Source organism: Temnothorax nylanderi, unplaced genomic scaffold, assembly GCF_030848795.1.
Source record: "Temnothorax nylanderi isolate EJ_2023f unplaced genomic scaffold, tnyl_v1.0 TNYL_tig0022_pilon, whole genome shotgun sequence".
NCBI classification, from domain to species: Eukaryota; Metazoa; Arthropoda; class Insecta; order Hymenoptera; family Formicidae; genus Temnothorax; species Temnothorax nylanderi.
Genome location: NW_027249084.1, coordinates 1615222 through 1642121, shown reverse-complemented (window position 1 = coordinate 1642121; position 26900 = coordinate 1615222). Strand labels below are relative to the sequence as shown.

The following is a 26900-nucleotide window of genomic DNA, read 5'->3' as shown; positions in this document are numbered from 1 at the left end:
ATGCAAATTTACTTTAATCTCGGTCCAATTCTCTTTTTATTTTTCTCCAACTTTTAGGGCCAATTTCACCAACCACGGTTAGCTTAACCGACGGTTAAAGTTAGCAGGATTGACCAATAGAAAGCAGGGTGGATTCATTTCTATTGGTCAATCCTGCTAACTTTAACCGTCGGTTAAGCTAACCGTGGTTGGTGAAATTGGCCCTAAGTTAACTGAAGTTAACCTTCATTGATAGAAATGGACATAAAAGTCTGTAACTGGATGACTGGTAGGAATTCGTCTCTTTAATCATTCTTTAATAAAGAATAAAAAAGAAAATTGAATGAAAGAGGGGAAAAAAGGGGAAGGTAACGGAAAAAAAAATAATCCGGACAGGAACAAATTATTTTATATTAAAGATGGAGAAATAAGGGAGAAACTTCGAGTCGCTCGCTCACCCTTCAACTCTCGTGACATTTAACGTCGCTATACGTATCTGACATATTTATTATACGTACGTGGAACGTGTGTGCTCCAGGACGCATGTGTATATATGTACATACGTATACGCGAGCGGTCACGTCATAAGTGAATTGACAGTAATTAAACCGCGATTGAGCGTGATAAGCGGTGCGAAGGTTGGAAAGCCCCGTAAGACCTTCTATTAAAATTGCTTATTACTTTCACTTCCCGCGATGATATAGGGGGGAAGAAAAAAAAAAGGAATCGTCGTGTACCGTGATCCCCGCCTGGATGTGCACGTATCGAAATTAAAGATCCCGGAGCTGAGAAGGTAAATCCATTTACGTGAGATCCATTGTTTCGTGGGGTCGGTCGCGCTCGGGGAGCCCGTGAAGGACCGATTATGTAAACGAGAACTTCCGAACATTGTAATTGTCAAGTGGTTTTCGACGTGTTCTCACATGAAACCGTCGAGACGTTCGTTCCTTCCCGATCGCAATATGTTATAACCGATCCCGTGCCCCCATCGGGATGTCACGTTGAATTTAACGAGTTCTTTTTTAGCACAAGTCTATAATTTTATGGTCGGTGCAATTATCGCGTTAATTACAGAGTTAATTTAATACGTAGATGAGTAAGATGAGCAATATGGTTACGTGCTCTTTTTTTTTTGCGGTAAAATTGCAAGCATGATGTGCGACATTGATTTATTAAAAAATGACGAGGCAACGAACGATTGGCAAAATTTTTTTGTTTGTTACAAAATTGATTATATTTTATAGAGGTACAATATTGCTCCTTGCACTATTTGTATTGTATGTTCTACTACGTATGCTTGCGCATCAGAAGAACGTAAACGGAACGGAGTTCGAGGCTTCCTCGTTTCAGTTCTTTATCTTCTTGTAATTTAAAATGAGCTCCACATTTAGTTTGTCATGTATTGGATTTACAATAAGAGCACATAACCTTGTAGATAGGGACTTGTACTGTGTTTAGGAGTTATTTACGTTCTAGCTTAGACTCTAGTTTCTATTCTGAATATTTAATGAGAGCTGATACATTCATATAAATTTTTATCTTGCAGAGTAAGTATTAACTAAGGAATATGTAGTAAGTATTTAAATAACGTTTACACTTGTTTGTCATGTAGAATGTAAGTTAGCGACCGCATGATGTCGTAGAACGCAAGATTTCATCATTTCTGAGTCTCTCTCTGCTTTTATATTGTCGAACAAAATTATTCAGGTGATTGTCAACGAATATGTTTATCAGTAATGACGATGAGTTGTCTTGTCAAGAAAGGAACAGTAATTCTAGCAAGTAATCTGACCTTATATGTTTACGTTGGACAGTATTACGATTTGACCTTTGCCCGATAGTAGCTCATCCGCCATGTAACGTGTTTTTTTTTTATTGATAACGTCAATTCTCTTTTTTAATACTTTTAATTGCGTGTATAATCATTTATTGTACGATCATTCCGTTCTGTGTTTACTACGGTAACATTATAATTCATACAATGGAGAGGACTGATGAACTTGAAGGATACAATTCTATATATACAATTATAAATATTGAAATTGATGCTAACCTCATTCAAGTAAATTGTTATGGAATATTGTTTTTCTATCGCAATGAGAGAGAAGGACTTATTTTTCTGTTATATTATTTTATTTATGCGATGATACATACAAATTTGTTACATAATATTTGTTTATGTTGTAAGAAACAATTTGTGAGACCATAATTGTCAAATTTTATATAAAAATAGACTAGAGAAAGGTAAATAAATTGACATTAAATATAAGTTATAAATACGTTACATTCTTTGTTTATAGATTAACCATTTGGAGAATACCATGTTGGGTAATTCTACTGCCATTCAACGTCCAAAAGATCAAGCTTCCACTAATGGAGCTCAAAGAAGCGTTAGAAGAAAGAAATCCGCTCCAGCGATGGAGCGCAATTCAACCCATCCACCCAACGCATCAAATTTGGATTCGGATCATTTGACGCTCTGGCAGCATCCAATTACAACGTTACATTATTTCTTTAGCGAAGTGTTCATAAATGTGCTTAGTTTAGCGAAGAAAACGTTGCTCTACAAACGGACTGTGTGCGCTATGATTTCAATTATAATATTATTTCTTCTGTCAGGCAGAATCTCTGGTCCCCAACAAGAGGTACGTTGGATCACTTACAACTCTAACATGTGTTTTAGAATTATTTTTGTATGTACTTTTTCTATTTGATTAGGCGACTTTTCCTTTAAAAACGTTGATATTTAGAGCTTTAAGTTACGAGTGATTGAAAATGGAAGATTTTTTTTGAAAATTAAGCTTTAAGGAAGGAAATAGATCATATGTACAGTCATATTTCTCGATTAGTTTCAAATAGAATTCACCTTGATGTTATTTAAATTTGTAGCTCAGTTACGAAGCATATGACAATGATTTTTGTTAAAGAAAAATTGGTAATGCTCACTTGTATGTGCACGATAGCTATATTTACATTTAAATTAATTTTGCATTGGCTATTTGATAGCTTCGTATAAAGTGATTTATTCGTTTTATTTTCAGATTTTTAAATTGTGGGAAGGCAAAATTATATGGTGGTTATATTGGGTAGGATTAGGTGTATTATCAAGTGTAGGTCTTGGAACAGGTTTGCATACCTTTGTATTATACTTAGGGCCACACATAGCGGCTGTTACTATGGCAGCGTATGAATGTGGTGCTCTGAACTTTCCCGAACCACCGTACCCTGACCAAATAATATGCCCGACGAAGATCGATCCAATGTGGACGGTGGGCATATTAAATATTATGAAAAAAGTGCGCGTAGAGGCCATGCTGTGGGGAGCTGGTACCGCGCTTGGCGAATTACCGCCGTATTTTATGGCCCGAGCGGCAAGAATAAGTGGAAAACATAATAAGAATGACAATTTCGATCAAGAGGATCTGAAAGAGTTGGAAGCTTTGGAGGCGTTAGAAAATGGGGAAAACGTATCATTTGTAATGCGTATAAAATTAAGTATGAAGCGATTCGTCGAGAAAGCCGGATTCTGGGGTATATTGGCTTGCGCATCGGTACGTATATAAGTAAACTTCGCAATATGTAAGAAATTCTGTTTGCGGCTATTTGATGATCTATCTTTTTTTATGGACGCATTGCGATAAAATTTTACAGATTCCAAATCCATTGTTTGACCTGGCTGGTTTGACATGTGGACATTATCTCATTCCATTCTGGACGTTCTTCGGTGCAACTCTTGTAGGAAAGGCTGTTGTTAAAATGCACATACAGCAATTAGCAGTGATCATAGCGTTCAATGAAGAACTTTTAGATAAATTTATTAGCTTGTTGGCAATCGTACCGTTTGTTGGTACAAAATTCCAAGAGCCATTAAAGAAATATTTCGTTGCACAGAAGCAGAAGCTGCACGATAAATCCTCTATGGTAAGTTGTCGGTTTCACGAGATACAAATGCGCTGAGGTACATACTGAGATCTACCTCTGAAATAAATAATATATTTTTTCTGCAGGATGGAGCAACTACAATATCATGGCTGTTCGACAAATTTGTAACGTTGATGGTTTGTTATTTCCTAGTGACAATTGTTCACGCATTAGCACGAAATCATCATCGTAGACGAACTAAGCCGTCGGTCGATTAAAACTTATAAAAGACGTAGGATAGTTAGAAATATGAAATTAGTTCCACTGCAACGTATTTATACGGATAAATATAATTTATTTTCAATGAGACAAAAAAAAATAAGATGCAAGGAACGTGTTAAAGTTTCACATGATTTCAGTGTTACGATAGAAACGTTTTGTACACGACGGTGCAACATTAAGTAACTTTGTCCTCTATTTCTTTTTCCGAACGTACGTTCATACGTTGTTGCAATACTTTGTAAAAGTCTGTTGCAAGGATATCCTGTTATATAGATGTCAACATGCGCGTGTGCGCGCGCGCGTGTATGAGTGTATGTGCGTGCGTGTGTGTGTATGTACATAGATACTCACATCTTTTATAAGCAAGATTTATTGTACAGTGCATGAACAAATATCTAACGATAATCCGCAATTTTTCTGCACAATCAATCGATATTCAAGCTTCTGCGTATTACATCGATAGCAAGGATTGAATTAAGGCATTTGCAAGTGATGAAAAAAGAAAAATGCTGTAATCAATAAAACTAGTATCTAGCCAAATTTCTATAAGTTTTGTATACGCAATTTAAGCACACACAGGAGTGACGGTCGCAAATCATCAACCCATTAATCTTTCGTATTAATGAAAAATATGTAATAAACGACTGGAACACGAAACAAATCGATTATTATGAATAAAAAAAACGTTAAATAATACAATTAAGATATAAATGTAAGTATGCTGTTACAAAATATTATAAAACAAAGTTTTTTACAACGTATAAGTCTCAAATATTATAATAGAAAAAATATTGCGTAGAAAATTTGACTTGTTTTTTTTTAACTCTGAACTTTTTTTAAATTTTTGTAAATTTAAATTTTGTGCGTTTTCATAATTAAAATTATTTCATGTAAAGTAGCCTTTAGTGTACGCCCGTGTAGAATAATTCAATGATCGAATTCCCTAGTAGCGCAGCCAATCAGATTTGAAAGAAATTTTTTCATATGGGCTGTATTCCAAAATTCATTGTCAACGCGAAGAAAGGATGAGTATTTGAATTCACAATTAGGTACCTGCTTCTTTAATAAACTTACTTTATTAATTATTTATTATTCACGGTAGAAAACTTCATGTTTCAATGACGATTTATTGCAAATAAATGTGAAATTTAACATAAATTTAACATTAATAAAGTTAATAAAATAAATTATTTTTAATTTATTATTTTTTTCTTAAATTTTAATTTTTTAATTTAATTACTGAACGTTAATAGAAGTAAAATGTAAGTTTTATTTATTTTTGAGTGGAGATATTTCTTGTGTCTATTTATATTATAATTATATGTATATATATATATATATAATTAACAATAGATTTCCCATGAGATACTATTGTTGACGTCTTTTTTTTAGTGGTTTTCCCTGTAGGCCTATTCCACTAAAAAATAAAGATTTATTATGAAATCATCAAACTTATAGTTTATCAGAGGAAAAAGTAAAATATTATATAGGATATAATATTCTACATGTATACTTTGATTTTTTATATTTTTTACTTGACTTTGGCTGCAATCCATTTGATGCTGCAAATGCTCTGAAGCATTTTTCTTCTTCTTTATTCATTAAAAGAAAGGAAAAAAAGAATGCTTCAAAGCATTTATTATAGTGTTAAGTGGATCGCAGCCTTTTTGACGAATGTGATGTCTTTTTGTGCTTTGCTTGGTGAGGAGGGGGGGGGGGGAGGCAATCCTAGTTGTGCTTAGCTCGATCGAATCTAGCTCGTCAAAACATATCTATTTGTTGTCTTCTTCGGTTGTTTTCTCAGTTTATATGTATACAGGTAGTACATACATACACGGTACGCATTTGTGTGCGGCACGGGAGCCGTCCCCTGATCCCCACCACTCACCCCCCGTTCCGTTTCACGCATGATGCGCGCATTGTCTATAGTAAACGTTACGTTTACGAACGGGGGGATAGTCCACATGGCACATAGTCCACGGACCGTCAACCGTCAACCGTCAGCAATCTGGCAGCTCTGTTTTATGCTCAATTGTTTCGTGCCCTCCCTCCGTTGAACGTTGATAGTGTTGATACTGTGCAATGGTTGATTTGCGACAGGACTGAGGACAGTTTCAATTGTGTTCTTGGTGAGAAGAATCTTCGTGTCGTGAAGACTACAACGAAAGAGTATAATTTGTATTCAGGTATTTCTGTTTTCAATCTGTTTAGTTAGTTTAATTAATTTGTTTATCACAGTCGCTTCATATTCTTCGTTTTTGTAGATTTTAAATATGGAAACGTGTAATCCAATAAAGAAACTGAAGCAAAGTTTTGAAGAAGCTTGCAGGCTTGATGACGAACAATTTGATTGGCTGCAAAAAGTGCCCTTGGACGATAGCCTCTTCCGCTGTATCGTATGCAAACAAAATTTCCCGTGCGACTCGATGTCAGATTTAACAAAACACGAGGAATCTGCGCTTCATGTAATAAATATTGAGAAGGAAAGAAAATCTGATAATTCAAAATTTGATAACAATGTTAATGCTGAACTTGATAACGATGTTATTTCTAAAAGCAAAAGATTTTGTCCGCAATGGTTAGAGATCGAGCAGTACAAGCCGTGGCTACGCGAGGTACAACATGATGAAAATTCATTTTCTTGTATGGTCTGTGATAAAATTATTGCCGGCGGTTTGTCGCAAGTCGAGCGCCACGCAGAAGGCAAAAAGCATAAGAAAAATTTAGAAAAACGTGACACACGAACGAGTGAATCGTGTGGAGACACGCAAATTGAAGACGAATCGGTCCTGTCGTTTGAAGAAAGAGTAAGAATAGCGGAGGATCGAATGCGTACATTTGCCATTACCCACGATATTCCACTCGAAGCTGCACAAGAGATACTCGAAATTTGTCAGCAATACCATGACGTCTTGCAAGATCTCACCTTTCCACCAAGTTCAGCAAGTGCAGATGCAACTTCGAGCGACGAATAAGTGCGATATCATTTAATTACATGTTTTATTTTATTTCTTTTTTTTTATTTTTTTTTTTTTAGTTATAAGAGTGCGATATACATCATACAATTTTATTTTTTTCTTTGAGTTCGATTGTCTATGTGCGTTATACAGTTTTATTTTTCTTTCTGAAGCGTTATAAGCGCGTTAATTTAATTTTCGTATCCCCACCACTTCGAGTGACTCGCGTCAGTCGCGTTGTGAACCGGCCATCTCTCTCTGCGCAGTTGCGCACCCTTCCTGTGCCATGGATTTTAGCGATCGCACGTGATTTGTACCTAACCTCCTACGGCGTACGAATTTTATTTTTATTCGCACGAGGGAACCTCCGAAGAAAAGCGAATTTTATTTCATAATTGAAGAAAAAATGGGGCAGAAAAAAGTCTCGAAAAGGAAATATGTTAATCCGAAATTAGGAGGAAGTAAAGGCGATAATGGAAAGGATATACGTCTTCCAGATAACGCGGAGGTATTGACTATTTGCTGTTGCTACATATTTCTATGTATTCTCGTTCATTGTTTTACATATAATTCAAAAATAAAAATCTATTACCATAACATATTGTAACTACCCAGGTAGCAATTAATGTCTAAAAGACATCATAAAGACATCTTTAAGATTTCTGGCATCTTAAAGACATCTTTATGATGTCTTTTAGACATTAATGCTACCTGGGTATATTGAAACGTATTAAATATATGTTGTCTCAACTTAGAACTCTGAAGATTTGCTAGCGGCCCAAATTAATGTTGACGAAGACGCTACAGATGAAGAGGTAGAAGAGGATGCAGTCATATCTTCAGATGAAGAAGTAGAAAAAGATGCGGTTATATTTGATTCAGATGAGAATAATGCCGATTCAGATGAGGATGACGATAATTCAGATGAGGAGGACTATGATTCGGAAGATACTGGGTCGGAAAGCAGTTATGAAGAGGAAGCGCAAGAAGATTCGCCGACCAAGTCGAAAGATGACAAATTAAAGAATAAAAGTAAGAGCAAAGAATCTCTGATATCCAAAGGCAATACGTCAACATCAAGAGAAATTACACAAGTAGATAAATTAAAAAACGATAAAAATCGCAGGGTTTTTGATAAGATACATGATTCAGATGAGGAGGACTACAATTCGGATGAGGAGGACTATGATTCGGAAGATACTGGGTTGGAAAGCAGTTATGAAGAGGAAGCGCAAGAAGAGTCGCCGACCAAGTCGAAAGATGACAAATTAAAGAATAAAAGTAAAAGCAAAGAATCTCTGATACCCAAAGGCAAGACGTCAACATCGAGAGAAATTACACAAGTAGATAAATTAAAAAACGATAAAAATCGCAGGGGTTTTGATAAGATACACAGAGACGATGCAAATAAACAAGAGACTAAAAATATATCTAACAATGCAAGCGACGAGAATGAGTACGTATATGACAGCTCTGATGAGGAAGATATTCGTAACACAATTGGGAATGTACCGTTGAAGTGGTACGACGAATGTGATCATCTCGGATATGATTGGGAAGGCAAGAAAATTCCTAAGCCCGAAAAGGGCGATGAATTGGATAACTTTTTGAAGAGAATGGAGGATCCTGACTTTTGGAGAACTATAAGAGACTCTCAAACCGGTCAGGATGTCGTACTGAGCGAGGCAGATATAGATTTGATTGTAAGAATTCAAAAGCAGAAAGTTCCCGATGCTCAATTCGACGAATACGCGGTAAGTTAGATTTATAACAATTTAGTTTGACGATTATTTAATATGCTGTATAAGAATAATGTTTTAACTACTCTTGTGTGTTTGTAAATCGTAGCCATGGGTGGAGTGGTTCACTTCTGAAGTAATGAAAACGCCACTTCGTAAATTCCCGGAGCATAAGCGTTCTTTCTTACCGTCTAAGAACGAGGCTAGAAAAGTATCCAAGTTGGTGCACGCTCTCAAGATGGGTTGGATCAAATCGACCACAGAAATGCAAAAAGTAAGAGAGAAGAATCAAGGGCCGCAGTTCTACATGCTGTGGCAGTCCGACGATCAGGCAGAGGAAATGCGTAGAATCCATAGGCATATCCCAGCGCCAAAGAGACATTTACCTGGCCACGCGGAAAGCTACAATCCTCCGCCGGAATACCTGTTTGATAATAAAGAACTTAAAGAATGGAATAAATTGAAGGCAACTCCGTGGAAGAGGAAATTACATTTTATACCGGAGAAATTTGGTTCCCTGCGACAAGTACCTGCATATCCAAGATATATCAAAGAAAGATTTCAGAGGTGTTTAGATCTGTATCTGTGCTCCAGATCGTTAAAGATGAGATTAACAATAGAGCCTGAGGTCTTGGTTCCGCAACTGCCTAGTCCGAAGGACTTGCAGCCATTCCCAACAACAATGTTTATGGTGTATAAAGGACATACAGATATGGTCAGAAGTATTACTGCGGAACCAGAGGGACAGTTTATTGCGTCCGGTGGAGACGATATGTCATTGAAAAGTAAGTTATCTAGAGCATTATATATATATTTGCACATATTAATCATTAATTTATTATGTATTACACGATTATAAATTTCACTTTGTATGTAGAATAAGTTGTATAATTAATTGTATAATTAAAATTGTAAATTGTATTACTTCAACAGTATGGGAAGTGAGTACAGGCAGGTGCTTGAAAACAGTGCCTTGCGGTGGCGTCATACGAAGTGTTGCCTGGCGTCCGAACCAAGCTATGTCGTTGATAGCCGTTGCAGCTGATAAAAAAGTGCTTTTAATCAATCCTGGAGTTGGAGATAACGTTATTACCAGCAAGACCGATGAACTTCTGGAGATAATACCACAGAGCGAAATAATAGGTACTTATTAATTGAATTACTGAATTGTTTATGAACTATTACGAAAATTTTCAAATATCACTGACATACTTTATTAGTGAGCGACAGGGTGCAAAATGCAGTACAGTGGGAGCAAGCGGAAGGTGAAAACTGGAACAATGGAATTAGGATAATTCTAAATCATTTTAAAATCGTTAAGCAAGTAACGTGGCATGGAAAAGGAGATTATTTCGCTACTGTCATGCCGGATGGTCAGAATAGATCAGTTTTGATAAATCAACTGTCGAAGCGAAGATCTCAATTACCTTTTAATAAATCAAAAGGATTAATACAATGCGTGCTATTTCATCCGATTAGACCATATTTATTTGTTGCGGTAAGTATTAACGATCGAGAGATACACAATGATATAAATATTTCAATTTTATGTAGATTACGTTACCCTTTTCAGACGCAAAGGAACGTGAGAATATACGATCTTGTACAACAGGTAATGGTTAAAAAATTATTATCTAATTCACAATGGATATCAACAATGGACATTCATCCAGGTAAGCTATTACGTTTTATTACGAATTATATATGTTCGTATCATAATCGCTGTAAAATTTTTTTCTTTTTTTTAGGGGGTGATAACGTTTTAGTAGGAACATACGATCGCAAAATGCTTTGGTTCGATTTAGATTTCAGTAAAGAACCTTATCAAACATTGCGATTACATGGGACTGGTGTACGCGCTGTAGCATTCCACAAACGTTATCCTCTATTTGCTTCTGGAGCCGATGATAGGGCGCTAATTGTGTCTCATGGAATGGTGTACAAGTAAGATATCTCCGCATACTTGTCGCATATTTGATTTTAATACATATAATGCGTGACGGTTGTATTTTCTTTTCCAGTGATCTTCTACAAAATCCGTTGATTGTGCCACTGAAAAGATTGTGTAATCACGAGTCATATAATGATTTTGGCATTTTGGACGTCATGTTTCATCCTATTGAACCGTGGGTCTTTTCCGCTGGCGCAGACTTCACTATACGAATGTACACATAAATAAGTACATACAGATGTTCAGAACATCTATAGGTATTGCCGTTGTAAGAAAAAAATTATTCTTTTACATTTTGCCCCCAATTTGATGTAATATAGGTACATAAAATACATGTTATCTATTTTTTTTTACTTCGTATATAAATTCCTTTTAATATAAATGACATAAATTCGCACGTAATAACAAAATATAGGAACTCGTACACTTGCATTGAAGTTATACTTATATATATGAGATGTTTCATTAAGTTACTTTCATTTTATAATAAATGCCCTAATCAGCTGAATAACTGTTACAAAAAGATGTTTAATTTTACAAGAGTAAAACGTGTCTACTTAAAAACATAAACGTAAATAAATAACAATTGCGCTATTTTATATATACTAAATCGCGATACACTGATGGAATTTTACTTTTCTCTCCTTTCTCTTTCCTAATATATTTATACTCTCTCTTTTCTTCGAGTCCATTAATATAACATATTAAGATAGAGGAGAGTGTCCCAAGCATTGCCATTCGGGCTCGCCGCAATCGCAGGTGCGACCCGCATGTCGAACTTGGAATACAGTGACGATACCTCGGCTATCGTCGAATCGGCACGTGATGTGCAGGTCGTGTATCAAAAAGGTATAGAATTGATTACCTCCCCATCTCTGTCTTAAATACACCGACCTAGGGTCTTCCCTCAGTACATTTTCTATAGCTTGTTTTTGCTCGTCGACCTTGTCGTCTAAAATCTCGTTTAATTGCATCAAGGCGCGTTCGTTGAAGATCACGGACAACGTTGCTGTACGAGGTTGCGCGATCCAGTCTGGTACTCTTATCTCGGAAAAGTTACTCTCCGTCGCTGCATTCATCGACCCAGACGATACAGCTGTTGCAGCGTGAATATCTGGCAAGGTGCGCGATGGCGTCAAAGTTTGGGACTCGAGTCCCTCCTCTCCATCGGGCGCTTCGCGTATTCCCATTCTTACGGGAGAATTATCGACTCTGGCGTGCAACACATGACGATTGACTAAATCTATATCGGTGCCGCATACCGTGCTTGGTCCGTCCGCTCCGTCTAATAGTCTAGAATTACGTAACGTCTGATTTTCGGTGTAATTAATCTCATTGTCATTATCACTTTCCGTACGCGTTGAATCTGCATTACCGGAATTACTTATATCTATTCTGTGTAATCTACTATTTAAATCTCTAATGGAGTCTGTTTGCGATTCAACTATTAACGTTGCGGTATGCTCGTTAGATGAATCCAAGCTTGGTCTCGTGTCGGGTGTTCTATTTCGTATGAAGTATGCTCCTCTATGTACGTCCACGTTAATGTCATTTTGTAACGAAGTATTAGCATGAGCTTCTGTCGATTGGGAAGATTGTTGTCTGGCAATATCGTAACCATTGAGATTCGGATAAGCTTGAAATTCTTCTACTTGGAGTCTCAAGGCTATTTCCTCGTCTCTGGAAATATCAAGCTCAGTCTGTTCGTCGTTGTTGATGTCCGTGTCGTTATTAAAAGAGTCAACCGATTGGCCTTCACTCAAGTTGAAGGTTTCTTCCACATTGTGAAATGCGTCCGAGGCATTCACGTTGTTCTCTCTTAGCCTATTGCCTAGTTTTTCGATATGTAATGGACTGTCGTACTGTGGTATATACGGCTTTATATCTAGAACGGGAGTTTGATTGACCATGTCAACCCCTTCGAAATAAATCGTATAATTTTCGATTTTTAGTATCTTAACCAGGCTAAGGCCAATGGGGCACGGTCGATGCGGAGAGCGTGTAGAAAATACGCCTGTTCTCATGCCATTTAATCTCGGTGGTGCTACCTTCGCACGAGTGTGCGTCGAGTCGTTTCTATGAAAGTGAAATAAAATCCTATTTGGAAGGGAAAAGCAGAACGTTAATTATTTTATCAGGAACATCAAAGTTATTACTTTAAAAGAACCGATACCTTACCACATATGGGAAAAGTCCTGCAAGCCCTGTAAGGCGTGATCCGGATTTGTAAATACAGAATTGTAAAGTGTCAGCTTCCCCGGCACTCTCCCGCATACGCCAGGTTGTCTCGGAGTTGCTCTTTTATTGGGAAACCAAGTGGAAATGACACCGATGGGTTTCAATTTAAGTGTATCTTGATCTTTACTCGTGCCAGGCTTCGCTTCTTCCGAAGATATTAGTTTGGACTGCGGAAGGGTTTCCCCACGTTTTTGTAATTCCAACAGGCGTTTGATATTATCGACATCCTTATCAAGTATATACTTAAGGCTTTTCACTTGCTGTCTGTAATATTAAATTAAACCATTATTTACAAAGTTTACTTTTGTTAGTAATAAATACAAATGAGGCAGGGAATAGTCGAATTTCAGTTTTACCTCTTTATCAAGTTATCTCGTAACTAGCAAAAGTATTTCATATTAAATGCGAAATGTGCGATTATATGAATACAAATGTGCACATGTATCATTAGTAAAAAAAAAAAAAAAAAAAAAGAAAAATGTTGACGTTACATGTTACAATAAGGAAAATTTTTATTAAAATACCTCAAATTATTAATCTCTTGTCTAGCTGTATTCAATTGACCGAGCAAATAATCAGCGCTTATGCTAGAATTCTGGCAAGTCAGGTCCATGTTCGTTGTCGCTCGCATTTACACGCTACTCTCGTCCTTTCCGTGATGACAGGTGCTCCGTAATGACCGGACACGGATAACCCCTGCGCGGAGGACCTGTCCGTGAGGGGCCCGAACTCCGTGACACCCAGTGTTGCTCCGGAGACGCCGGAAGTTCCATCAGGACGTAACTTCCGGATACGGAGGCGGAGCGCAGCACCGTTGCTCCGGTTGCTCCCATGGACGTAAAGCTGGATGCACAATGCTAGGCGATGGCGATAGCAATATGGGTGCTTTCCATTCAGTGACCTAGTTTACACCGATCTCTTGATACGCGTATCAAATAGTATATTTGAACTGATCAGCCAATAATCAAACTAATTTACTAGTTATTTACTATCGCACACAAAATGTATAGCTTAGCATAAGCGTAGCATAAAGGCCATCTCACACAAAATTGCATAGGCTCCATAAGCATAGCATAAGACCGCTGGACCAATGAGCATCTTATGTAAATCAATATGGCGACTTTATGCTGGATGCTCATTGGTTTAGCGATCTTGTGCTATGCTTATGCTAAGCTATGCATTTTGTGTGCGACGGCCTTAAGACCGCTAAACCAATGAGCATCCAGCATAAAATCGCTATATTAATTTATATAAGATGCTCATTGGTTTAGCGGTCTTATGCTATGCATATCCAGCCTATGCAATTTTGTGTGCGAGGCCCTTTAATTTTAATAAATTAATGTTTAATAAATTATGTTTCCATATATTTAGATTATATTTCGACACTATCGCTACCGTCTAGCATTGTGCATCCAGCTTTTTTTAGAATTCAGCGCAGTGTGGTGCAATTCATCGAGTGGAAGAGAAAGAGCACGAGACACGGGAGAATCTTATTGGTTCCATCATATTTCGTCAACGCCAATAAAAAGAAAATCAGAGCCATACGGAACTAGACACCGGTACTTCCGGTATATCGCCGCGCAGGCGGGCCTACCGCAAACACAGCAGGCGGTGAAACGTGGCCGCGTCTCGTTCGGGGTTTGCTTCGATTGCCAGCCTGACCCGTACAAATATACGGATATATATACGCGCACGGAGAGAACCCCCCCGCGATCCCCGATAAAGAGCGGAGGGTAGCGGTGCTGGCTGGCTGGCTGCGCTGTTAGGCACTAGCAGTACTAGCAAGGGTGCCCTGGTGGTGCATCAGGGAAGGGGGGCCCCGCGGTCACGTGACCGAGCTGCGTTTTGAGAGCGCACTAACCCAGGTACGAATACCGACCGCGGTGTGTCCGTTGTTTTTCCCGTGGTATTTCGCGCGCCGCGGCCCCGAGCGCCGAGGTGCCGAGGTGCCGTGAATCCCGCACGCTTCCGCTTGCCGTCGCGCCCGCCGAGGCCCGCCCCGCACGACGCCCACGACAGCCGTGAGTTAACACGCAAAGAATTCTCCACCTCTATCTCTCTCTCTCTCACACACACCCTCGGCCATTCCGAGGCCCGTTCGGGATCCATTGATGCACCGCCGCGGCGATGGTTGACAAGCCTTCCTCGCGCACAGCAGAAATGGCGTCCGCCGTGCACATGGCCCGCTGAAAAAGTGTTATCCTCGCGTCCGTGAGAGTTAATCGGCATCGCGCGCCGTTCGCCGAGTGTCCGACCCTCGCCTAGCCGTGTCGTCGTTCCTCGGTCGTGAGCCTGCTTTGCTTTTCCTCCTCGTCCTCCTTGCTCTTCCTCTCGCGCTCTCCCTCCTTCCCTCTCCCGCCCCCCCCTCTCTCTCTCTCTCTCTGCCTCTCGTCTCTCTCGTTCCATTTCTACGCACGGACTCTTCGTGGCGTGCAGCGGCGTGCGAGCGGTCGACGACGCGTCCGACCGGGTTGTGTTCTCCTTTTTTTCCTTTCTTTTCTTCAGTCCCTCCCCGCATCTCCACGCGCCGCGCGACGAGACGCGAGGATCGTCCGGACGGAGGAGTTTCCGCGACCGACGCGCGGTCTCTCGCGGTGCGTTTCCCGCCGAGCCGATCCCCCCCGCCGTTTTGGGCGTTCTGACGCGGTCGCGTCGCCGAAGCACGTGAACGTCTCGACGCGGCGACGCTCGCGAGGACGTTCACGCGCTCATCGCCGTCGCCGCCGTCGTCGGAGCGGACGTGGCTCGCTCTCCCCATCGCCCTGAGTCGCCGACGCGATAAGCGTTAACATTCCGTTCAACTTTCGTCATCCTTCCTCGTGGCGGATCTCGCGTTTTCCGTCTATCGTTATCGGACGCTCCTAACCTGGCGGCTCTCGTAGGTATTTTTTACAAACTTATTTCTGTCCACGAAGATAAGGATCTTTAGGTCTAGTTGTACCGCGTGGCGAGACCTCATTGGTCGTTATTGTACGTGATTTTAATTTGACGCAGGTTCGGATTGTAAATAATGGGTTTGTTTATTGTTGCTCGCCTCCAAATATGCCAGTGACAAAGATATTTCCGTTTTGAACTTGTATCCGATTGATTCACAAGCTTAAAGAGAAACTAACTTTTGTGCATGTACAGATTTTACGTATGAGAACTGTGACACGTGGCTTATGTAGGGGCCGAGTGATTAGAGTCGCAGGATAATAGTAAAGAAAATACGGAAGTAGCTGATATCGGGATAAGGAGCGAGATAAGGAAGCCCCAAAGGGCTATTTTTGGAACGTTTGAGAATGTAATTCAATTTTTGGAACTGTTTGCTCTCAGGAGTTACAGTAATTGCCTTGCGCAGCAAGATGCTAGATGTATATTCAGTTCTTAACGTATCGCTCGTCTTTGTATGGTCGTACACGATTTACATTATTGTAATAGATCATGGGTAACATTCATGCAAATATATAATAACGGATGCATTCTGTTTCAGACTGTAAATAGGGAGTGTACATAGTGTAATACGGTGCGTGCTTAGGTGCGTGGGATTTTAGTTGGCAATGAGTTCAAGCAACAAATCCTTGGTGTCCTCTGGTGGGAGAGGCACCAATAAAAATAAATCACAACAACACGGCAAATCAGATCATCATCAAAGTAAATCATCAGATTCGACCAAGCATGACAAGGCCCAGGTTGGTAAAAAATTAACTTTGTGTATATATTGTGTACTTATTGGCTTATCGTTTCTGAAACGGGTTACAGTCTCATACTGCAATGATACATATTCTTTCATTCAAAACTTTTAACTATAATTAATCTTTTGTAAAGCAAAGCATGTGAAAAGGTATCGAATCTGAAGGTTTGTTTTTTATTGCTGCACTGGACTGCACTAGAACTTCCCTTTTCGCTTTCACCAAATTGCAAACATATACTTATTTCATTTTAAGTACAGAGAGTGTACACTAGGTCAGCAATAGAAAACAGATCCTGAGACTTATTGATTATGAGTCAATTGCTCCCACACAGAATCACGCCATCTCGTTACATTGTTATAATCTAAAATGAAAATCTATAAAAGCACAAAAATTGTACTCTTATAAATAAATATGTATTTTTAACTTATGAAAGATCACTTTATTTGTAACAAAATATTTATTTTATTTGTGAGTAAAAATAATAAACAGATAATAAATAAAAGATGAATAAAATACATATATATTACAACATTTGTAATATTAAACATTCTAAAGAAATAAGGGATGAATAAAATACATGTATATTACATCATTTGTAATATTAAACATTCTAAAGAAAACCGTTTTGTAACGATTGTTATATAGCAAAACACAAATCAAATGCGCAACGCGCAGATCATCGATACCAGAATGGCGGGAGGTGAGGATCCCATCATGAAGGAACGCATTAAACAGGTCATGGATATGACCCGGCGTTCGGAGGACGAGGTAGTCATGGCTCTCCATGATAATGACGGCGACTTGGATCGGGCTGTTAACGATCTTCTGGAAGGAGTGAAAACAGAGTGGGAGGTTAAAAAGAAGAAGCCTCGTCAGCCCAGCGGTTCCAAGCAGACTACAGATCAGTCGGGTGGCCAGGACGACAATGGCGATTGGGAAGAACGACGTAACCAACGTGGCGGCGGCCCTCCGCGTATGCGCGGCCGCGCTAATCATGACAATCGTGGATGTTAGTTTAATCTATTTTTTTAATTGATTTCTTCAATTTTATGATTGCTTGAATCACATAGGAATAGATGTATACAGACATATACATAAGATGATCTTTTTTTTCTCGTCGAGTCTTCTTTTACAATTTATAGCAAGAACATACACTACAAAGATTCTTACTTTGTTATTTTATTAATTGTAATTTTTGTAAAATTGCTTGGCTAGGGCGCGGACGAGAAAACAAGGAAAACGAGAGGAATATGGAAGACGGCATGCGCGATGGCAGCTACAGCAGAAGAGGCAGGGGTGGATCCGGAAGATCAGGTCGCGGATGTCGCAGCGGTGGTCGAGGTCTTGGTCCAAGGACGTTCGCGAACCGCAACGATTCATCGTCTACCTCTGCTGCTCATGGTTTTAATCGTCCCATTGAAACCTGGACAGGCAGCGAGGAACAGCAACAAAGTATTCAAGAACCAAAAATGGGTAAGTTTTAATCTATGTTTGATTCTCGAAATTTTTCTTCCACTAAACCGTGATTACATTATCAACAAATTATTTCTCTAATGTCCATTTCTATCAACGCTAAATTTTAATCTTAGTTTAACTTACCCGTCATCTTTTCCTAGTTCCAAGAGTTAGAAAAAGATAGAAAGTAAGTTAAACTGAGATTAAAGTTAATCTACATTGGTAGAAATGGGCATAAGAAATTTACTTTTTAATTGTGACTTTTTGACACGTAAAGTGTATAAGATTAAAAAAGAGACTTTTAATCTTACACATAAAGTTATAATTGAATATATTATATATACAAATACATACACAAGTGTATGTATATATGTATTGGATATAATATATCAAAATATTATATCTATATGATAAATGTATATATAGATGCTTGGAATAATTTGGACTCTACAGAAGACTGGGATAACGAGGAGTACACGGGATCTTTGGCAGATACGAAAGTCTTCACACCGAGCACGAATATCCTCGAACCTCCGGCTGTTCTAGAAGAACAAAAGCCTCAGGAAATGTCATCCACGCAATCGGGTCAGGGGGTTAACCTGTCGCTGCTTCAGCAGGAGGTAAAATTTTATCAACTAACACTTCTAGATATATGTCCTTTTCCATATTCTAACGATCCTTCTTTTTTTATATGATTTGTAGGAACTACCAAAATTGTCGGACATATCTGCGATGCAGCAGCAGAGTTTAATACAACCTCAGCAACAGCAAGCCCAACAGCAACAACAGCAGCAAGTATTGGGCTTACCGACGATGCAACTGTCGCAACAACCCAGCGCTATTAGTGGCGTATTAACAGCGGCACAAACTCAATATCTGACCCAACTTACTCAACAGACGAGCGAAAAGTTGAAAGCAGCTGCACAAACGTCGTTTTCGTCATCTATGTCCAGTCAGGTATTGCAATATTGCTACATTTTAATGAATTTTCAATTCTCTGCGATTAATCTTTTCGCGTTAAACTACTTAAAATCTTAATTGGCTTATATACGCTTGCGTTTACAGCCCCAGAGACAAGCGAAACAACGTCCAAGAGTACCTCCGCCGTCAAAAATACCATCGAGTGCCGTGGAAATGCCTGGTGACGCAGTTAACAGCGGAATCGGCTTTCTCGACGTACAATTCGGTGCGCTGGAATTTGGTAGCGATTCGAGCTCCCTCGACGGTTCGGCGAACGAAAAATATAACTCCACGAGTAATACGATCGCCGGTGTGGACATGACTTCCGGTGCGAATACTGCGAACACTGCCAATACGAGTAATTCACTCGACATCGAAACTACGCAGACTTCCACCACACCTTTCAACGCTAGCTCGCAGATGGTAGATTTTCCTTTTGTCAAATCGTTACGTAGTTATTTGCAGCGTATATATGTCTTTCGATATATCAGATTATAATTATGTGACGTTTTCAGTTACAGAGCACCGACACTCTGCCAGCATCCAACGAGCATACGATTAGTTCCCAAGGTTTCACTCGTGGAAGCAGTAGTGGCCAAAGCTTGGATATGACTAAGCAAGATTTCACGTCGCAAGTCTCACCCGGAAATGCGCCGACGTACGGTGGTACGACGACCTATCAGCCGTCGCAGAAATCATCTTTCCAGCCGTCGAGTGGCACGCCAAGCACCTACAATGCGTATTCGACTAACAACCAATCCCAGTCTAGCTTCCAAAATGCGTCAGGTGCTAACGCGAGTAGTTATTCCGCGACAGCAACGGTTTCGCAGGCGAGTTATAACTCGTCGACGTCGTTTCCGCAATCCAACACGTCGAACTTTAGTCAACCTTCTCCTTCCGCATCGGCGTCCGCGACTTCCGGTTACAACCAACCCACCACTAGCAGTCAGGTATAACTTGTCCGAATCAATGGCATCAAGAACTATTCCAGAGATACCAGTACAGTTGTACAGAAGCTAAAACAATTTTTATTCGGTAGGTTTATCCGTCCGCGAGCGGGTATGTACCGGCTACAACATCGCAATATCCAGCGCAAGCCACCAACACAGTATCGAACAGCAATGCGGGGTATCAAGCTTACCAGCCCCAGTATCAGTCTTCTGTCACGACGTTTACATCTCCAATAACGCAAAGTTCCGTTTACCAGAGTGCTGCGCAGTCTGTTAGTGCAAATTCTTACTGTATCTTACTGTAACATAGTTTTCACAGCTTGACAACATAGGTTTACGTGTAAAACATTCATAGGTTTACGCGAATCCGTACGGCAGTTACGCCAGTCAACCGCAGGCAGCGTCTCACAATCACAAATTGAACAGCACCGCGACGAAGGATTCACAGTACGATAGCAGTGCAACGACATCGAACAGTTCCCTCGCGACGACCAGTGCACCAACGTTGGGTCTCACCTCGACATCTGTCAATAGCTCACAGACCAAAGTGACGAATTCCAACGGTTAGTTGATATTCAGAAAGTGCTATTAAAAGTTCAGCAATCTTGTTATGTGGATTTTTCGTTCTTCAACGAACAGAGTACCATTATTCACTATCTGTATTATCTTGGGATTTGATTTTGCTTTTTGATCCTTGTTTCCATCACACTTGGGAATATTTTTCCACTAAAAATTCCTATATGAAGTGATGGGAGTTGGAACCTGGTCTTGACAGATGATTGCTTCAGCATTGAGTGATCCATTTTAACGAAAATATGTATTCTTTTCAGCTGTTCCAAAAAGCACATCGAGCGGAGTAGTGACGGGTAGCAGTGGTACCGGCAACATGACGAGCGGCGGCGCGGCCGGAAGTATGACGCCGATGCTCAGCCACCAATATATCATGGGCCAGGCGGGCGTACCATACGCAGCTTTCCAGCAACCCGTGTACAGCTACGAAGACATACAGCTCGTGCAACAAAGAATACCACACATGGTCAGTCACTTCTCGGTCTCGATCAGTTAATTCGTTTCTCTATTTATTCAAATATAAATGCATTGCTCTCTGAGTAACGCTTCTTCGGGGTAACGTACACTGAAACAGAGTAGTTTGTCATGTTAATTAAGTGTATAATACGAGTCAAACGCGTACATAAGGAGAAATTGATTTATTACAATGTGTATGCTGCTCCGAAGCGCGTTTACTCCATTTTATGTTATTATTATTATTATTATTATTATTACCTGGTACAAAAATTCCTGAGGTAATTTCTTTATTGCTTGGTAGCTGCTCGTAATTCCATCATTCTTTTCGAAATGTTTCAAACTCCTATGGATGCCTTCACGACAACACCGTAAACTCGTTCTTGTTTCTCTTATTTCTGTAGTGAGACGTTTCGTTATAAAACAATTACATTAGTAAAGACAGATCGGCTTTTCGACACTACTTCGTGCAAACATGTCTTACCGGTAAAGAGAACTGGGAAAAAATATTCCTGGAACTTGTTTGATACACTTAAGGTACGAGATTGTTTCGATCTCCGATCTATCTTGGCTTACTTTACTTCCTTCTTTGTCTTGACTTAATTGTGTACGAATGATGTTATGTATCTGAGATTATATGAAAAATATGCATATTTTCATGTGGTATATACATAAGTGGTTGATGAAGGTTGTACTATTACTCTTTAGCTTGTTGTTTCGGATATTTTCGATTATATAAACATGTGGGAAGCGTGCCGATAGCGGGGGAAGCGAATGTATTCGTATGTATGTATTGCGATTGTACACGTGATTAGTAGCTCGATCTATCGCGAATGATGGTTTCCGGTCGGTTGAGAGTACCTTGATACTTTTTACACATAGCAATAGACCCAAGCAACCGCATGTTACTTGTCCCAGCTCGGTACGCGTAGAGACTTAGACGTTAGTTAGCCTTCTCTTGTATTTGGAGTACACAGTGTATGCATGTAGTTTTGTGTTTGGCCTTCCTGACTAACGTGCAGCCAACTACTGGTTACTATGACGCGGCTTTGGGCTATCAGACGACCGGTCCCGCTACGAGTCTCGGTGGTGGCAGAGGCGATGCTCTATCCGGCGTGCAAGGCGTACAGGGTGTCCAAGGAGTCCAGGGAGCCTATACCAGTATTAGCGACGCCAGGTTCGCTAGAAATGACAGCAACGCGTCACCAGTTCCTTCCACTATGTCGCAGCAGGTGAGTCTCGTCGAGACCAGCTTAGAGTCGTCGCTGAAAAAAAAAACAAAAAAAAAAACGCGATGTGCAAAAACTTAAAGTCGTATGGGATTTGCAGACCGCCACGCAACATCAGCAACCGATGATAAATCCTACTCTTCCTCCGGGATACGCGTACGCATTTACTTACGGTAGCGGAATTATGCCGGGAGGTTTTCAGTATGGGACTCCTGCCATTTATCCGGTAAGTTTTGCGCTTCGAACGGGTACTCCGCTGTTTGTGATTTCACCCGAGATGGCCGGGCAGGAGCTAAGATCGAGTCGATTTGTATCATAGCAAATAGCAACGGCCGGCAACGCCGGGACAAATAGCGGTGCGTACAGCGCCAAGCCGGGTAGCTATGGATCTGGTTACGGCGCCGGTGCGAGCTACGACGCGCTGGCCTCCGCTGGCCCGTCCGGCGAATACAAGGGCGCCGGTAGCAGCTACACCGGAACCCAAACCGGCAAAACCGGCACTTCCACGGGGAATACCAACACCGCTGGCTCTTCCGCAACAGATATCAGCGCCACGATGTACGCCAAGAGTCACGTCGCTCTTGGCAAAGTGAACGTGAGTAACACTATACTTGTAAATAATCGTCGTTAGAAAACCCGTATGTTATACACGCGTATGTTCACACGCTCAATCGGTCCTTTTAGTCTTACGAAAAACAGACTTTCCACTCGGCCACGCCACCACCGTTCGGTCTTACGGGCAGTCAAAACGCTGGCTTGCCCGGTGGTTACGGCACCCCGCACTTATTCATCCCGACTATACCGCATCAGCTGCACCAGCCGCTTCATCAGGACGGCGGCAACAGCGGCAACCAAAGGTCCAACACAAGTTCGCAGAACAAAGCTCAAGCGAAGCCTGGATACAGTCCTAATTATTGGGCCAGTAGCAATTAAAAAAAAGAAAAGGAAAAACAAAAGACAAACTTTTGAACGTGACACGGAGGAAGGACGAAGTAATGTAACATCCTGCTAGTAGAATAACGAGTCGTCCTTCGTTGTGAAAACACGTTGGTGTGACATATAGAGACTTTGACATTGTCAATAGTTAAAAATGACGCATAAAAATGGTAGACGAGAGACTTCAACTTTTTTTTTTTCCGGGAATAACACGAGTCAATGCGGAGAGTGAATTTTGAAAATTGAAAGGTATATGCAATTATTGACCGGAATGCTTCCTTCTAATGGTAATGAACAACCGATTCCTGTGTACGCTGTACATTCACTTGTACTTGATCTATAATTTATTTGTTCAGTTCAGCACACTCACAAACTTCTCCAAGAGACTGGCGTAGAGCGCGATATCACAATAAAATAATTCCTTGCATTTTATTATGCGGTGGTATGCGTGCAAATCCTACATACGATAATTTGCATATTCCTTCTAACTGTGAATTGCACTCGTGCCAAATGAAATTGTAGCGTTTGTAACGCGATGGATTGCGAAAGACGGATTATCGTCTGTATCGTTCGTGAATTTTATGACGCGACCATGTCACAGAATTCATGATAGGTTCATCTGGTAACGTCGTATACGATACGACGAAGCCAGTGTCTCGCGACCTTCTCGTATGATGCACCGGAAAAGAAACTAGAAGAATAACATCCGTCGGGTTCGCACCGGATCTCCCTTTGTACATTACAGTGCAATTTCGAATGTATTTGTATTTGACTGGTAATTATAGGGTGATAATAGTGTGTCTTTATATTGTTCTCTTTTCTTTTTCTCGTGTATGTAAGCATCTCTGGCTTAATAAATAATAAAAGCGCATCTTTGTGAGGTAGCGTAGAACCATTTCCGTAAAAAGGGCGAAAATAAAGGTGTACGCGAGAAAAACGTACTCTTGTATAAATTTATTATTATCGCGTTTTTTGTAGCGTTTTTATTTTTTTGGTATGGCTCGTCCACAGCAACCTTGTGTAAAGTACAATCGTTGCACTCGCATACATTTGGTTTGAACGCATTACGCATCTTTGTGATTAGTATTGATTTTTATTACTCCTTATTAATACGCATACGTCTATTCCATATTATATTGAAATTATTGCGTATAATCTCGGTTAAATGGAGAAACCATATATGCAACTCGCATTATTTCTAAGTGTAGCTTAAAAAAAAAAAAAATCAAACATGCCACAAATATGTAGTAAAAATAGTGCTCTGCTCTTTTATTATTTTTGTACCTATCTTTACCTTTTGTCTCGCTAAATCCGCACACATTCGACCGAACTCGCAGAACGACGTGGGTCTTTTATTTTTCATAAGATTGACAACAATTGCGATTTACGTTTTATTCTATAAACGGAATCTCCTCTCAATTATGAGTTACAAGAGTATATCACGTTTCAAATTAGCATACTTTTATGTAAAATATTTTGCTATATTTTTCGTTGTTTGTTCATTAATTTAGGTCGGCAATCAGATGCAATTTAAGTCATTTAATTGACAAAAATTATGTTTAAAATCATACATATCGCTCAACAACGACATGATTAAAAAATTGTCATTTTTGAGTTGGTTGCAAAAAAAGAACGAAATCTTGGGATCTTTGAATGAAGAGTTAACAATACCTTTATTCCTCTACAATCAGTTATTATATCAAAATCGCATTAACGATATTTTTTATGATTCAAGACATTTAAACTCATTTTCTGGAAAACTTTGTTTCTCGAATTATGTCATTGTTGCGGCAGATGAGCGATATGATTATTGTCAAGAGATTCGTTGGAAATTATCGACATAGGTATCTAAAAAACGTTACGGATTATCATTTGGCATACTAGTGCATTTCTAGATGTAGCAAAAGGAAAGAAATGGATAATTCCTCTCGAGGGAAGAATCGATCTCCATCGGATTAGCAATCCCTAAATCTGTATTGTTTATCGTAAAGTTTTTGGAAGAGCGGCGTCAGAGACGTTATCAAATCAAAAGTTGCAGCTTTTTTACGATTTCGAAAAGTAGCCGCAGCCTCGACGCTCGCACGTGGTGCGCGCAGAGAGAGAGAGAGAGAGAGACAGAGAGACGACATGTGATGTTTTCCATTGCAAGCTTACAATCGTACACGTTCCTCGTGGTCTAGTATCCGTTCGATTTAAATCGCGAACGATTAAGATGAAGACGAGACTCAACATGACCGATTATCGAGACGAATGAGCATATATAGTAACGACGTAATGTGCAGTAACGGTGATTAACAGCGATATTTGTATCTTTTTCATTGTGAGATTGTAATAAAAAAAAAGAGAAAGAAAGAAAGAAAGCCATTATCGATTCCGTCTGGTGTACACATTCGTTAATATTGCATTATTCGTGCTGATTAGAGATTGTGCGTACTGTATAGCTATATACATATTAATCGGAACGAAATAATACACGTATATTGACCAACAGTGGAACACACATATTTTGAAGATATACTTTACATTTTTGCATTGTGAATAATGAATGATCGCAGATTATTCTTCCGGTGAGAGAGCGAGAGAGAGAGAGAGAGAGAGAGTTAGAGAAAAAAAGAGAACGAGAACAAGCTGAAAGCAAATACGTCGAACGAAGGAAGTAAATGTAATGTGAAGCGTTTTTTTCACAATGGTGCTGTGAGAATTGTTACGACTTGCGTGTACGATAAAAAAAAACGTGAGGAATAATGTTTCTTCTAAGCACGAACATAAAAAACGGGCCGACGAGTCCGACGGTCGACAAAGCTTTACCGCTAATATAAAAAGGCGAGAAGTAAATAGTTGTAAGTAAACTCTTGTTAGCGACTGCATATATATACATATATAAATATATAAATACTTATAAACTCGTATAAATATATATACATAAAGAAATTGCGGTATGAGTAGGATGCGTTTTGAGAAGATCGGAAGACCAAATGTAGATTAGCTTCCTTCTTTTTTTCGGGGAAAAGTGTAAATCTGTACTCAAGTGAACTCTCGAGAGAAAGAAAGAGAAAAAAAAAGAGAGAGAGAGAGATAAAAAATCGGGCTACATTGTCTTCGCCGTGGTCCAGCGTACGTGGACTGCTAATAGCCACTTATTAACGAGTAGAGAATACGCGTTCGAATGTACACGCAGACCGGCATCAACGAAGGAACGATTGATGAAACGACCGGGAGAATCAAGTAAAAATTTTCGTTTATTGTCTTAGTGTATGTTTTATGGTCGATTTCAGACTTCATCGTGTATACTCGAATCAATTTAGGGCGACAAAAGAAGTATACTAAGTGTAATTGTTGCAAAATGTCAGCGGGGGAAGCGAGGGTTACTGAAAACGACAAAAAAAAAGAGAACGAGAGAAGGGGGGGGAAAGGGGATAGAGGAGATTTGGAGTTAAGCACGTTTGTTCTCATATAATTATACATTAATAATTTTTGTATTTTTGTCAAATATTAACCGAGCGAGGGGGAAATGCACGATATATGCATTACTCAACTATTGCTATTATATGATTCATAATAATAATAATGATAGCTACTACTGTGTATAAATATGGATATATAAGAATAAATGTATTAAAGAAGTCTGACGATTTACATATCCGTGGTGCAAGTGCTTGTATTATG

The 26900-nt window shown here is 39.7% G+C and overlaps 4 protein-coding genes across 17 annotated transcripts; 3 read left to right on the top strand and 1 right to left on the bottom strand.

Moving 5' to 3' along the window:
• Positions 1 to 407: 407 nt before the first annotated feature.
• On the top strand, positions 408 to 4662 carry LOC139769454 (vacuole membrane protein 1). 4 transcript variants are annotated; one of them, XM_071700549.1, is made up of 6 exons: positions 408 to 772; positions 1526 to 1551; positions 2280 to 2624; positions 3021 to 3530; positions 3631 to 3900; positions 3987 to 4662. In XM_071700549.1, the coding sequence occupies exons 3-6, from the start codon at positions 2301 to 2303 to the stop codon at positions 4116 to 4118; spliced, it is 1236 nt and encodes a 411-aa protein (XP_071556650.1). In that variant the 5' UTR covers positions 408 to 772; positions 1526 to 1551; positions 2280 to 2300; the 3' UTR covers positions 4119 to 4662. The 4 variants fall into 4 exon arrangements, with proteins under 4 accessions (XP_071556650.1, XP_071556649.1, XP_071556648.1 ...); XM_071700548.1 differs by lacking the exon at positions 1526 to 1551 and having other exon boundaries at positions 409 to 772; XM_071700547.1 differs by lacking the exons at positions 408 to 772; positions 1526 to 1551 and adding an exon at positions 1716 to 2041.
• A 1508-nt stretch (positions 4663 to 6170) lies between these two features.
• Positions 6171 to 11379, top strand: LOC139769449 (ribosome biogenesis protein BOP1 homolog). 5 transcript variants are annotated; one of them, XM_071700532.1, is made up of 9 exons: positions 6171 to 6308; positions 6387 to 7587; positions 7835 to 8833; positions 8928 to 9603; positions 9752 to 9961; positions 10039 to 10316; positions 10392 to 10491; positions 10567 to 10762; positions 10840 to 11379. In XM_071700532.1, the coding sequence occupies exons 2-9, from the start codon at positions 7486 to 7488 to the stop codon at positions 10991 to 10993; spliced, it is 2715 nt and encodes a 904-aa protein (XP_071556633.1). In that variant the 5' UTR covers positions 6171 to 6308; positions 6387 to 7485; the 3' UTR covers positions 10994 to 11379. The 5 variants fall into 5 exon arrangements, with proteins under 5 accessions (XP_071556633.1, XP_071556632.1, XP_071556630.1 ...); XM_071700531.1 differs by having other exon boundaries at positions 7835 to 8111; positions 8232 to 8833; positions 10039 to 10762; XM_071700529.1 differs by having other exon boundaries at positions 10392 to 10762.
• Positions 10284 to 13831, bottom strand: LOC139769453 (tRNA (adenine(37)-N6)-methyltransferase). Of its 2 annotated transcripts, XM_071700545.1 has the most exons (3): positions 13532 to 13831; positions 12948 to 13271; positions 10284 to 12866 (listed from the first exon to the last, which is right to left on the bottom strand). In XM_071700545.1, the coding sequence occupies exons 1-3, from the start codon at positions 13636 to 13638 to the stop codon at positions 11474 to 11476; spliced, it is 1824 nt and encodes a 607-aa protein (XP_071556646.1). In that variant the 5' UTR covers positions 13639 to 13831; the 3' UTR covers positions 10284 to 11473. The 2 variants fall into 2 exon arrangements, with proteins under 2 accessions (XP_071556646.1, XP_071556647.1); XM_071700546.1 differs by lacking the exon at positions 13532 to 13831 and having other exon boundaries at positions 12943 to 13044.
• Positions 13832 to 14667: 836 nt separating this feature from the next.
• Lig (ubiquitin-associated protein-like lingerer) lies at positions 14668 to 26858 on the top strand. Of its 6 annotated transcripts, none has more exons than XM_071700524.1 (15): positions 14668 to 14872; positions 16480 to 16678; positions 17327 to 17690; positions 17897 to 18154; positions 18563 to 18756; positions 18839 to 19093; positions 19202 to 19519; positions 19612 to 20046; positions 20136 to 20318; positions 20402 to 20609; positions 20877 to 21082; positions 22131 to 22301; positions 22399 to 22524; positions 22618 to 22893; positions 22983 to 26858. In XM_071700524.1, exons 2-15 carry the CDS (start codon positions 16547 to 16549, stop codon positions 23229 to 23231), a joined length of 3375 nt encoding a protein of 1124 aa, XP_071556625.1. In that variant the 5' UTR covers positions 14668 to 14872; positions 16480 to 16546; the 3' UTR covers positions 23232 to 26858. The 6 variants fall into 6 exon arrangements, with proteins under 6 accessions (XP_071556625.1, XP_071556620.1, XP_071556624.1 ...); XM_071700519.1 differs by having other exon boundaries at positions 14670 to 14872; positions 22092 to 22301; XM_071700523.1 differs by having other exon boundaries at positions 14671 to 14872; positions 18590 to 18756; positions 22092 to 22301.
• The last annotated feature ends 42 nt before the right edge of the window (positions 26859 to 26900 follow it).

Coding starts and splice junctions, on each gene's coding strand:
- LOC139769453 (XM_071700545.1), bottom strand. CDS start 13,638: ATGCGAGCGACAACGAACATGGACCTGACTTGCCAGAATTCTAGCATA. Junction 13,272..13,531: donor CAAGAGATTAATAATTTGAG/GTATTTTAATAA, acceptor TTAATATTACAG/ACAGCAAGTGAAAAGCCTTA. Junction 12,867..12,947: donor CAGGACTTTTCCCATATGTG/GTAAGGTATCGG, acceptor CCTTCCAAATAG/GATTTTATTTCACTTTCATA.
- Lig (XM_071700519.1), top strand. CDS start 16,547: ATGAGTTCAAGCAACAAATCCTTGGTGTCCTCTGGTGGGAGAGGCACC. Junction 16,679..17,326: donor CCAAGCATGACAAGGCCCAG/GTTGGTAAAAAA, acceptor ATTGTTATATAG/CAAAACACAAATCAAATGCG. Junction 19,520..19,611: donor TCAACGCTAGCTCGCAGATG/GTAGATTTTCCT, acceptor TGACGTTTTCAG/TTACAGAGCACCGACACTCT.
- LOC139769449 (XM_071700528.1), top strand. CDS start 7,486: ATGGGGCAGAAAAAAGTCTCGAAAAGGAAATATGTTAATCCGAAATTA. Junction 8,834..8,927: donor CTCAATTCGACGAATACGCG/GTAAGTTAGATT, acceptor TGTAAATCGTAG/CCATGGGTGGAGTGGTTCAC. Junction 9,962..10,038: donor ACCACAGAGCGAAATAATAG/GTACTTATTAAT, acceptor ATACTTTATTAG/TGAGCGACAGGGTGCAAAAT.
- LOC139769454 (XM_071700547.1), top strand. CDS start 1,961: ATGGAGAGGACTGATGAACTTGAAGGATACAATTCTATATATACAATT. Junction 3,531..3,630: donor GTATATTGGCTTGCGCATCG/GTACGTATATAA, acceptor AAAATTTTACAG/ATTCCAAATCCATTGTTTGA. Junction 3,901..3,986: donor TGCACGATAAATCCTCTATG/GTAAGTTGTCGG, acceptor TTTTTTCTGCAG/GATGGAGCAACTACAATATC.